General features: G+C 44.0%; 2 protein-coding genes across 7 annotated transcripts in view; both read right to left on the bottom strand.

Annotated features, from left to right (window-relative positions):
• Positions 1 to 12,500, bottom strand: part of furinb (furin (paired basic amino acid cleaving enzyme) b) — a 93,791-nt gene that overhangs the window by 5,005 nt on the left and 76,286 nt on the right. For all 6 annotated transcript variants that reach the window (XM_042110663.1, XM_042110660.1, XM_042110659.1 and 3 more), the window contains 2 exons: positions 2,317 to 2,420; positions 326 to 443 (listed from right to left, as the gene is read on the bottom strand). In XM_042110663.1, the coding sequence (XP_041966597.1) occupies positions 326 to 443; positions 2,317 to 2,420 (222 nt within the window). The remainder of the gene's footprint in view (positions 1 to 325; positions 444 to 2,316; positions 2,421 to 12,500) is intronic.
• On the bottom strand, positions 4,979 to 7,293 carry LOC121724247. The gene is made up of 2 exons (XM_042110666.1): positions 5,920 to 7,293; positions 4,979 to 5,686 (listed from the first exon to the last, which is right to left on the bottom strand). Exons 1-2 carry the CDS (start codon positions 7,094 to 7,096, stop codon positions 5,244 to 5,246), a joined length of 1,620 nt encoding a protein of 539 aa, XP_041966600.1. The 5' UTR covers positions 7,097 to 7,293; the 3' UTR covers positions 4,979 to 5,243.

Genomic DNA, 12,500 nt, shown 5'->3' with positions numbered 1-12,500 from the left:
ACACACACACACACACACACACACACACACATCCAAACAACATCCAAACAAAGGCACACACACAAACAGATGCAGAGATTAGTGGAATTAGTCCATTATGCTTCAGTGGCCATAATCACACCGGCTATCAGAGCCGTTCAACAAATGTTTAGTTTGAAGCTAGAGTTGTGATGCAGTGATAAATCATAGTATCTCATAACAGCATAACACCTGTCGGGTGACTGAGTCTACTCAACCGTGTGCTGTGTGAATGTTTGTTGATGTATGTATGTGTGTGTGATTAAGAGAGGGTGAGTTAATGTGTGTGTGTGTGTGTGTGTGTTACCTGGACTCAGAGAGCAGGTGAATGACGCACTGGTGCTGAGGTCCAACGCTTGTCCAGTTCTGAGCCAGAGACACCATAGCACTGGCATCCAGCAGCCCGTATCCATACGAATGGCTCACTACACACACACACACACACACACACACACACACACACACACACACACACACACACACACAGAGAGAGCGAGAAGAACACTCAAGATATGACTCAAATGCAGGGGGTCAAGAGCGTGCAGATTAGCTTCGGCATGTTAGCATACGCCATTTTCAAATATGGCGCCGCATGGAGCATTTGGAACCAGCTCCATGCACAAAAATCCATGTTGGGCACGAGCTCTCATGCGAGTACATGTTGGTGGGCGGGTACCTATCCGGCGGCTACAGCCAAACATTATTCAGTGCGTATTTCTTGAGGAGCCTATGAGAAGACGTGTATATTATGGTTATTTATGCATCATATGACAAATAAAGAAATTGTATTGATCTTATTCGTTGTTGTTTGTCCTGAACAAAAATAGCCTAAACATGATTAAATACAATAAATTACACAACAGCGGCATAAAGCCCTTGTCTCGTTACACCATGGTCACACGTTGCTCTCAACCCATAGCCGCCCCCTTTTGAGCTTTCCAGAGGCTGAATCAGTAGGCTACTACATTGAAACACAATTATTGCCGCGAGGCATTCCAGCCTACAAATTTAATAAAAAGTAAACCATGCATAATTAAAAAAAAAATAACTCAATTTAGGCTACTTCGCTACGCAATAAGGTTTCCATTAGAGCACAGCGCACGTTCAATGAATGAGTGAAAGGGACTGCCTTGTCTCGCAATAAACAGCTGGAAATTCCAACACTTTCAACTACATGAAACTTTACAGTGATCATCAAATACCCTGTAGATTTAAGTGCCCATCAGTCTCAACATTTAACTATATAATAAAAGTCCAAAAGTAAATTAAATCCCATACCAAAACCGAAAATCGTCTGCTTTTGATAGCCTAGTATGCCGCTCCAAACAAAACGCATGTCTCACAATAAAACGCACAATGTAAGAAATAAAGTTCTGCCTCGAATAAGCCTACCCCAAATAAATACCTGTGCTTTGCGAAGCCGAAGTAAATAGCAGACCCCGGACATAATGTAGGATTTACGGAAAGTATGCAATCATACGATGTTGGACGCCTGGCGATGCTCTGGCCGTCCACTGTTCCTCTGACTCCGCTGCCTCATTTGGATGGTAGCCTAACTCGACAGGTGAGCGCGAAGATTGGATATCGTATATGCAGACTATATTCTCTTTAACGGTTACTTTACCATCTGCGGTATACAACCCAAAGTATTTCCAGACACCACATTTTAGATGAGTTGGGGACGTAATTGTCCCCTCATCCTGGCAAACAATAAAATAAAAAACAAACTAATCATAGACTGTAAAAATGGAATAGTTTATTTATAGTTCGACAACGGATATTTCACATCATGTTCGAATGCATATTTGCAGCAGCAGGACGTCAGGCAGACCGCTCTTAGTTAGAGCCGCTGTTATCCAATGAAATTAAGTTGCGCTTCAGGGCGACTCCACTGGACTCCACGCGCGTTCCCGAGCAACTTTTTCTTCTTCTTGTTACGTGGCAAGCAAAGTATGTGCATTATCGCCACCCTCTTACTGGAGGACGACTCTCTTTTTACAGAATATCCAATAAAAATCGACGTTGGTCCATGCGTCATTTCCAGCTTTAGAACTTGGCGCATGGTCAGAGCCGACTGGCGCTGGATCCGAGCCCCAGTGTTCGATATGGCGTTGACTATGAATTGGCCGGATTTACTAGCCTAGCCTCTGCCATTCATTTGTATGGAGGGCGGGACTTAGTCACTCTCTCCAGTTATATATAATACCTCCATGCTCAAACGTAAATAGCAGATGAACAAATAACCTTAATCTCTCCACATACAGAGAGCCACTCAGCCAATCAGGCTGCTTCTCCTACCTCTCCGGCCGACCCCATTGGTCTTCCAGTCGCTGGCGATGAGGTGGGCGGGGCGTGAGGTGTGCACCACCAGGTGCTGCATGTCCCTCCACGTCAGGTTCATACTGCAGACAGAACACACACACACACACACACAGTGATTGCCATCAAACAAGTTACTGCAGCACTGTTAGCTTGTCAGGGGGACAAAGCCTGCTGTTGTTAATTCTGCTTTGTATTTTTTGGAGCGCTACTCTTATTTTAATGAGGACTTTCAGCCAAAACAGATTCCTCTTTCAAGTTCCACGTCTGATGTCTTTAAAAGGTGCACTCTGCCTCAGACAGACCACAGTAAGCCATCTCCCACAGCTAAAAACTAATTGGACCAAGCTCATGCAGAACCACAAGCACATCATTAACACAAGAGGAAATGCGAGAGGAAAACAGTCCTTGGACAGCACCACTCAGACAATATGACTAAATAAACCGTCAAACAACTAATAAGACTAATACGTCCAAAATAAAACTGGAAGACAGAAGAACATTATTTTGTGTGTGTGTGTGTGTGTGTGTGTTTGTGAGTGAGTGAGAGAGAATGTGTGTGTGTGCATATACGCCGTATAAGAAAGCAGGCAGGGGTACGGAGATAGAAGGAGACACAAAGAACATTATTAACTGAGTAGCCACAAATGCCTTTTGCTACAACAACACAAGATCAAGCTAAGCTCTGCTCACAACTAGTGCAGTCTGGCTGACAGTATGAGGTTAACAATAAAGATACACAAGCTAGCACTGTGAGCGACTTTTTCTCTCTTGGCTCTCCTGGTGTCTGAGCAACAGGAGCTTTCAGTGCTGTGCGATAATGGTCTGATTACTATCTGATAATGGACTCCCTCACACTAACACTGCCACTCCTCCTCCATGAACCTCCGCAGATGAGCTGATAGAAACTTATGACTGAGAGAGAGAGAGAAAGAGAGAGAGAGAGGAGGGAGGGAGAGATAGGATGGAAGAACGAGAGGGAGAGAGAAGGAAAGAAGGAGAGAGGAGTGTGTGTGTGTGTGAGCAAGAAAGAATGTATGTGTGTGTGTGTGTCTAAGCAAGCAGGCAGGGGTACGGAGATAGAAGGAGACACAGAGAAGAACATTATTAACTGAGTAGCCACAAATGCCTTTGTGGTGTGGTGTGTTGCTACAACAACACAAGATCAAGCACAGCTCTGCTCGCAACTTCTGCAGTTTGGCTGACAGCATGAGGCTAACAATAAAGATACACAAGCTAGCACTGTGAGCGACTTTTTCTCTCTTGGCTCTCCTGGTGTCTGAGCAACAGGAGCTTTCAGTGCTGTGCGATAATGGTCTGATTACTATCTGATAATGGACTTCCTCACACTAACACTGCCACTCCTCCTCCATGAACCTCCGCAGATGAGCTGACAGAAACTCATGACAGAGAGAGAGAGAGAAAGAGAGAGAGAGAGGAGGGAGGGAGAGATAGGAGGGAATAGATCAGGGGTGGGCAAAGTTTTTGGCTCAAGGGCCACATTGGGTTTTGAAAATTGCCCGTCGGGCCGCACAACACCCCCCCCCCCCCCCCCCCCCCCACGACACACGCATAAAAAAATACATTTTTTATAGCCTATAATTTAGTATGAAAAGTATTGGTTTTAAAATACTGCTAATTTGTTTTAAAAATACTGCTAATTTTATGCTGTTTAACAAATGTATAAATTGTGCACTGTGGCTTTAAGACAGTCGCTTTAATTCACGTTTATTTCTCAATGATCTTCTGCCTGCTCCGCTATGGCTAGTGCTGTACCCTCTCACAGTTTTTAAATGGTCAGTAGTGGGAACTACTGTTGCCTTCTAGTGATGGGGACGAGACCGCCTATGCCGAGTCCGAGTCAAGACCGAGTCTTTGAAGGGTCGAGACCGAGTCGAGACCGAGTCCGTTGGTTTTGAAATACAGTCGAGTCCGAGTCAAGACCGAGTCTTTGAGGAAGCAAGTCCGAGTCGAGACCGAGTCCTTTAGGAGTCGAGACCGAGTCGAGACCAAGACCATAAATTATTTAATATCACCCCAGTTAATAATCAACAGTTAGGCCTACAGACTAAGCTAGATTGGGAATTGTTTAGAGGAGCAGTCTTAATGTCTTAATATGGTCTATGTTTTCACTATCATTAAAAAAATCCTTATCACATGCATCATCTTCTGCCTATTTTTCTAAATTGCTTCAACAGTGCTGCTCTGTCATCAACATGTTAAGCCCTCCCTGACTTTTTTTTATCATAGTTAAGACATGCAGAGCAAATTAAAATTTTCTAGTGGTATAAATTAGTAGGCTTAGCTACTTTATAACATTTTCCAATATTTTCCAATTTTAAACATTTTGACAATACACTAGAATTCAGTATCTTTTAAAACTTTATTCCCCCATAACACACATAAACATTACACCCCCCTCCCCTTCCACAAACACACACACCCAAATACACACACACACACACACACATCACACTATGTCACACTGCTGTTAACAAATATTCTATGTTATTAAACCCACCCCCAGTCCCCAAAACATGAACATGTACAGTGGGGAGAATAAGTATTTGAACCCATGCTAAAGTTGACTAAAAAGAGGAATATAAAATATATTCCTCTTTTTAGTCAGCTGTAGCATGGGTTCAAATACTTATTCTTCCCACTGTATATCTTTTAAACACACGGCAGGCAAGAACAAACTGCGCCTGAGATGGGACCGATGTGGTCTCATAATGAACACTCTAAAAACAAGTGCAACAGGCACTGAAGACAGGTCTTGGTCCCCCTCCCCATTACTGGCCACTAAACCATTTCCTCAAATCCCCACTCCCACCCAACACCCTTTTGCAACCAAACCATTTAGCACCCCACATCCCCTGGACTCACACAGACACACACTCTTCATTTTACTCTTCCCCGTCAAGAATTTCGTAGTTGCACTTTAGAAAAATCAGAGATGAGAGCAAGCTGTGCCTGAGGCGGGACCGATGTGGTCTCATAATAAAACCACCTCGACTAAAAACACGTTCAACGGGTGCTGAAGACGCCGGCACAGCCAACAGTTTCATGGCCAGCATGTGGATTTGGGGAAAACGCTCTTGGTGTTTGGCCCAAAAGTAAAGAGCATTCTCAATGTCTGTGTCTTCAACAGTCTCAAAGTATTTTGCAACCTGCGTAGCAACACATGTTTGCTGCCCTGTGCTGCGCTTTTTGAGAGATTTGTACCTCGACAGCATGCGACCACATTTCTTTGGTGGGGAGTCTTCATCCTCTTCCAATGTGCCGTCCAAGTCATCTTGTTCTCCTCCGTATCTCTCAGCACATTTCTCAACCTCTGCAACCAGTGTTTCTGTGAGACATGAGGGCATGAGCACGTCATATCAAATGTTATGTAAACTAGAGATTATGATCACGCTGTGTAATGTTAAACATGTTAAATGTAATCTTGGAATAACAACACTGTTGTAGGTTATTACCCTTGCACTCTGTGGTAAAATGTAATACACCCAGTTTAATATGTTCTGGTAAGCAAATATGATACGAATTTACAGTAAGTTTTCATACATCAGTTTATGTACTAACCTTTCAGTGATTTTTTCAGGTCCTCTCTGTATCGCCTCTGGTATGCTGCACCCTGCTTGCACGTCACATCGAGATCCACCCAATTTAGGCCAAACTGTGGGTCCAGCATTGTGGAAAGGGTGTAGATTTTGTTGTTGAATGGCTCCTCCTTCCCAGTTTTCCCAGCCATGTCAAACTGTTCAAAAATCCCCTGGAAGCGTTTTTTCAGTGATCCGTGTAGTGCCCTTGCGATGGGTGTACACAGGATATGAGTTGTTTCACATTTTATTAAATGGGTGTTCAGGTCAAGAACAGTCGGCACAATGATGCTGATAGTTACGACTTTTTCCCCCTCTGTTAAGTTAGTAGCCTCAGCAAAAGGAGTAAGAATTGAGGTTAAGTCTCTGAGTTGGTTCCACTCACGTGGCGTGAAAACAACTTCTGAAAAGTCGTTAAGGCACATTTCGGTCAATGTTTTGTGATCCAGAGAAGTCAGTGCTTGTAGCTGTTTAAATGTACTATTCCATCTGGTGTTGTTCGCTGCAGGTACAGTTTTTGTTGTTCCACATGTGCTTTCAAATGTGTCTTTGAAAGCCGAGCTGGTGTGCAAGAGGGTAGAAAAGCGAGATGCTTTAGCAATGGCAAGACTAATTGATTTGACCTCTTTCATTCCATCTGAGACAACTAATTGAAGAGAATGGGCAAAACAAGAAAGCCTCTCCCCTGATAGCCCAAGTTCTGTGTCCTCATCAGTGTCCTCCCATAACTCCTCATCATCAAGGTCATCCTCGCTTTCTGTGTCAGAGGCTTGCTGCAGGGGCATTTGCACTTTGAAAGCGCATTTCATGTTGGCTGCATTGTCTGTTATAATATAACAAACTTTTTGCGCGATGCCATATTCTTCAAGTATTTCCTCAAAAGCAGCAGAAATCCTCTTACCGCTGTGCCGTCCTGTAAACCGTCGGCATTCAAGCAGGTACGGTTCAAGCACACAGGATCCATTAGAGCAGTGTACTGCATGCGCAGTGACGCCAAGAAAGGACCGCAGTCTGCGGTCAGACCAGATATCAACGGTTACAGAGACAGATGGTTGACTCTGCAATCTTTCAACAATAGTCTGCTTCACTTGGTTCACCAGTACTGGGATTCTTTTCTCGGAGATAGTGCTTCTCGAGATGGGGGTGTATTTTGAGTCCATGACTTTCAGAAATTTTCTAAAGTAACAATTCTCCACCAAAGCCAGAGGCAGTGCACAGCCAATTACCAAGTCCTTAATGATGGATGCATTAATTGCTTGCTGCCGAGGGGATTTAGAACTGTAGACCGAAACATTGGAGAAGCATGCAGATATTGATGGTTGTGCAACGTCAGTTTGGTCTTGTGCTGCCTTGTACTCCAGGAACCTGTAAGAGAGAGGCAACATCCACAAATTATTATATATCTATTATATATCAGCATGTTTTAAAATTCATAATGTTCTCTATTATAAACTATTAATTGCAAAACTATATACGTATAATTTATACGTTTTAAAGGCATAAGCTCTCTTACTGTCTGTTGGAACTAGGTCACCTTCATTTCTAATCCAAAATAGCCTAGGCCTAGCCTAACACATGCAAGGTGATTTCCACATTCCTGATGTGAAAGAAAATGACCAAGGACAGCCTATTATTAATATTCAAAATTTTTAATATTTAAATTTGTAACCACCTGTAGCGACCTAGCCAGCCCACAACTCCTTTCACTGCAGAGCGATCTTAATGGTGGAAATTATATTAGGCTACCTACTCGAAATTATCAGCCTATGTCTACATACTGCTGAATGTTGTAACAAAGGCTTTACTGTATGTAACAATATTAATGTAGATTAACAATTAAACAAGATGCAGATGTTGTAGATCTTGACTAATTTTAATAATCAACAAAATGTATGTGGACATTAGAGGAAGCAGTCTCTCTTGTTGTCTTACACACAAGCACTAAAATAACCTCCCTATGTAGCCTAATAATATATAATTCAAGTAATATTCAACTCCACGCGACACTGAGTGCCCTAATCAAGACAACTAAAGTGTGTAGCTCAGACGAACAACTAGCTAATGTATTTTGCCCTTGCTCTTGTGTGTGTGGCTACAAGCTCGGCACATAGATAACGTTTCCCAAGAAATTCTCCGAAATTCTCTGAAATTCTCTTCAAAGCTTTACTTAAGACTCACTGTAAAACTGTATAGCAGATAAACAAAATATATCTTGGTATTCGTTTCCTGAGTGCATTTACGAGACACGTTAACATTGAATAGAAACCGATTGGTTAGCTTAAAGCTAACGCCTATGGAGAAATCCATATAGATGCTAACGGTTAGCATTCACAAACGAACTAATTGAGTAGCTAAATGGCCACTTGAAATTAAACATTCAACACTTTTCACTGATAAAATAGAATGTCCCTGACACCATCTAAGAGAAATTAGTTTATGGTATTGTCCTGCTTAAGCCTTTCCCTTAACTGTGTTAATGAGACAACTTACAGTTCACATCTCTGCTCTCAAGTTGGACTAGGCTACTTGGTCAAGTAGGCTAGTACAGTAGATACTGTAGCTATGGATAGCTCTGGGCGTCAGAAAAAGACACCAGTGGTGGGCTCGTGGCTTTTTTGGGGGGGGTTATTTTACCAACAACCATCAAACCATCAAAATACCATCTATTCTATGTCATTATAATGTAAAACTAAAACTAACAGCTTTATGTCAAACACACTTTATACTCATGCATGGTTAGGTGAAAGCACAATATGTTAACGAGCATAGCATAGCTCAACAAATACGTTAACGTTAATGCACTCACCTGTTAGGATGACTTCTTCTGATATGGCGATGGAAGTTTGAAGTTGTGCCTAAGGTTTCCGTTATTGAGGTGTTGCAGAATTGGCACCGCGCAGTGTGCTTTTTAAAAAAAATCTTTTCCCGTGAAGGTTTTGTGGTTTTGGTATGCAAATTTAATGATGGCAGACTCATTGCTCATCTTGCCGCTATTATCACACCACAGCAACTGAACTGAAGTGAAGTCACTGACACTCACTGCAGCTCTGACTGCAGTATCTTTGCATTGCACCATGGGATGTCATTTTCAAATAATGCCCGTCAACATGGCATTTTATTATTATTGTTGTTGTTATGCGTTGTGTGGGTTTTTTATATGAATATAAAAAATGTGTTGGTCTCGAGGACTCGGCCTGAAATTACGAGTCCTTCTCCTCCCACTGTGGTCCGAGTCCGAGTCAAGACCGAGTCTTTGAGGGAACAAGTCCGAGTCGAGTCCGAGAAAGCAGAAATCGGTCTCGAGACCGGTCTCGAGTCCGAGACCGGACTCGAGTACTACATCACTGTTGCCTTCATGATTTCCTTTTAAAACTTTCTTATAAGAAGGAGATATCAATTTTCAACAATCACAAGCCAGCTGGAACCTGCGGCTCTCTCCCTCTCGTGAGTGCAGACGCGTTCCCAATTAAATGGATTGCATAATGTTCACGTTAGATCTGCTGCAAAGGAGATAACTAAGAGTTAACTTAGTGATGTTATCTCTATTTAACATGATGTTTTGACATTGACATTGTAAACGTTATCTAAGGAGACTGAAAAGCAGTTTGCAGTAAAGCTAACCAACGTCGTCTCTATCGCAATAAAAAAATAGCGAGCAGCCTGATAACTAAATGAAATGCTCGGCGGGCCGGATGAAAGTGCTTTCGGCCCGCGGGCCGCAGTTTGCCCACCCCTGGAATAGATAGATAGATAAATATCAGGTCACCCCCCTGTCATCATGGTATCAAATACAGGGTGTGTAACTTCTCCTGGGAGTTCGAATTTAGAACTAAGGCAATTTCCAAGGCAATTCTATTTTTCTCTACAGAATGTCACTCAAAGCTTGTATGTATGGGTGTTAAATGTTATTGTTTTGCAGGCTATTTCAGGAAAAAACTAATCTGCAGTTCTTGGATGGAGCGTCCTGAGATGGAATAATATATTAGGATTCATTCTCAGTCCCTAGACGCTACGCATATGCTTGTCTTGAGATGCACAGCAAACACTTTTACGCTTCGCTAATCCGTCTGCATTCATGACTAATTAATCATTTGTTTCCCCGGCCCCTGGTTAAATATTCATCAAAAACGACAGAAAGAGAACAAGCCTATGCAATACCTGGCTAAAAACGCCATCTCTCATTTTCATACATATGTGCACAGACACACACACACACACACACACAAAATGGTGGGCAAAATTCCATAACCCTTTGGATAAACACCACTTAAAATTCTCAAACACAAACATGGCATATAACCTACCTAACCCCCCCCCCACACACACACACACACACATACACTCACACACAGTCAGCCTAGTGAAAAGCAGTGTTGTGCACAGGGCATGTGGAGGTGGAGGTGTGTGAATGTGTGACTCCAGCCCAGTGCTGCGGTGCGGTGTGGTGGGGTGTGGTGCGGTAGGTAAGTCACCTTCAGTGAGTACAGCTCCTTCATAAAGACCTGCGTCTGATTTACTGGCCAACAACACACAGGGGACATCTGTGTACCAAACTACTCACAGCACAGTGTGTGTGTGTGTGTGTGTGTGTGTGTGTGTGTGTGTGTGTGTGTGTGTGTGTGTGTGTGTGTCTAAGAAAGCAGGCAGGAGTATAAGGATGGAAGGAGATACAGCGATCGTAAAAGAGAAGGCAAGACAGTAAGAAAGATATGAGAGACAGACAGAGAGAGAGAGAGAGAGACAGACAGAGAGAGAGAGAGAGAGAGAGAGAGAGAGAGAGAGAAAGAGGAGGGGGGAGACTCAAAGAGAGAAAGAAGATGTGGAAGGGTTACAGAGATGGAAAGAGATATAGAAAGCAAGCAATCAAACTAGTAAGAAATGGAACAAGGCAGTGAGACAAGGGAATGACAGAGAGAAGAGAAGGAGAGAGAGAGAGGGAAGGAAGAGAGTGATGGGAGGAAAGTGTGAGAGAGGAAGGGGGGGTTTTTCGTTCTGCTCATCTGAGCAGAGCTCCGCTGGCAAGGATAATCAAACCATGAATCACTGGAGCTTACTGCTCCGCAAAACTCTGGACAGAAATAGAAACGCCACATTCAACCCCCCCCTCTACTTCTCCCAGAAGACACGCACACTCACACACAGACCGATAGACAGACACACACAGTCCCACACCCATAAGCACACACACTCAGAGTCGCCGACAGACAGACCAAAACACGCCTATGCATACTACCACAACTACGCACGTCAACAGGGCACACACACATACCCACACACACCTACAGGTACGTGGATGCAAACGACACTCTTTCCTTCACTCTGCCTTGCTGCCTGTTTGCTCGTTAACTTATGGAACATTTTTTCTTTACTGACATTGTTTTTTTTTTTAGATTTTATTTTGTACAAAATTGTTCATCCCGTCAAAAACAAAAACACATCTCTCTCTCGTGTCCCCATCTAGAAAAGGCTCCTTTGAAGTCGCACCCTGACGAGGCTGTCACCCTGCCTCCTCGTGAATTCTCTCCAAGACAGCCCTGTGCTCAGTGCGCTTCTAAGGGCTGAGCTACACCAGGCGCGTGCGTAACTGAAGCGTTCCGTTCGCGTTGCGTCTGCTGCAACAATTAGCTTCCATTATAATCAATGGAAGTAGCTACACCAGACGTGTCAGTGGTGTGTACGTTCGAAAAAAATAGACCATTCATCTAAAATGGATTTTACGCGTCGCGAACGGAACGCTTTAGTTACGCGCATGGTGTAGCTCATAGCTAAGGTTCTAAGGTAGTCTGTAATCCACACATTCCTGCACCTAAACCCATACATTTATCCCCGGCTAACGGACAGAGGGGGATCTCTGAACACCAAAGCACAGACTCGTTACCCCCCTCCCCCTCCCCCTCTCTTCTTTCACATTCCATCTCTTTCTCTCTCTCTCTCTCTATGTCATTTCCCCCTCTCTTTCTCATTTACTCTCATATTCTCTCTCCTCCCTCCCTCTCTTTATCTCTCTCATGTCCCCTTCCTCCCTCCTTCCCTCCCTCTCTCTCATATCCCCCCCCTCTCCTTCTCTCCCTCTCTATCATATCCTCTTCCCTCTCTCTCCCTCCCTCTCTCTCTCCCTCCCTCCCTCCCTCTCTCTCTCTCTCTCTCTCTCTCTCTCTCTCTCTCTCTCTCTCTCTCTCTCTCTCTCTCTCTCTCTCTCTCTCTCTCTCTCTCTCTCTCTCTCTCTCTCTCTCTCTCTCTGTCGGGTAGTGTGGTACAGGGGGCAGGGCTAATGAGTAGTGGTGGGGTGGCCGTCTCAGGGTGATCTCCGTGTCTACCTCCCATCACAGCCTCATTAGGGGAGCGCGGCACACAGCGAAGAGCAGCCACGCGCTCCGCACGACTCGCCAGAGATGTGCCGCTCCGCACCGCACTGTCACACAGTCTCCTCACACACACACACCGCACCACACTACACACCCTCTTTCCCTCTCACACACTCTCTCTCATGCACTTTCTCTCTCTCAAATGGCCTTCGACGCTCTACCTCTCCCACACTCTTATCCGTCTTTCCTCTCTCTCTCT

This window comes from Alosa sapidissima, chromosome 11, assembly GCF_018492685.1.
Source record: "Alosa sapidissima isolate fAloSap1 chromosome 11, fAloSap1.pri, whole genome shotgun sequence".
NCBI classification, from domain to species: Eukaryota; Metazoa; Chordata; class Actinopteri; order Clupeiformes; family Clupeidae; genus Alosa; species Alosa sapidissima.
This window is presented reverse-complemented; position numbering and strand designations above follow the sequence as displayed.

Bases quoted from the DNA above. Each gene is read 5' to 3' on its own strand.
- LOC121724247 (XM_042110666.1), bottom strand. From the start codon at position 7,096: ATGGACTCAAAATACACCCCCATCTCGAGAAGCACTATCTCCGAGAAA. The intron at 5,687-5,919 runs GTTAGTACATAA...CATGTCTCACAG, and splicing joins CCTGAAAAAATCACTGAAAG to AAACACTGGTTGCAGAGGTT.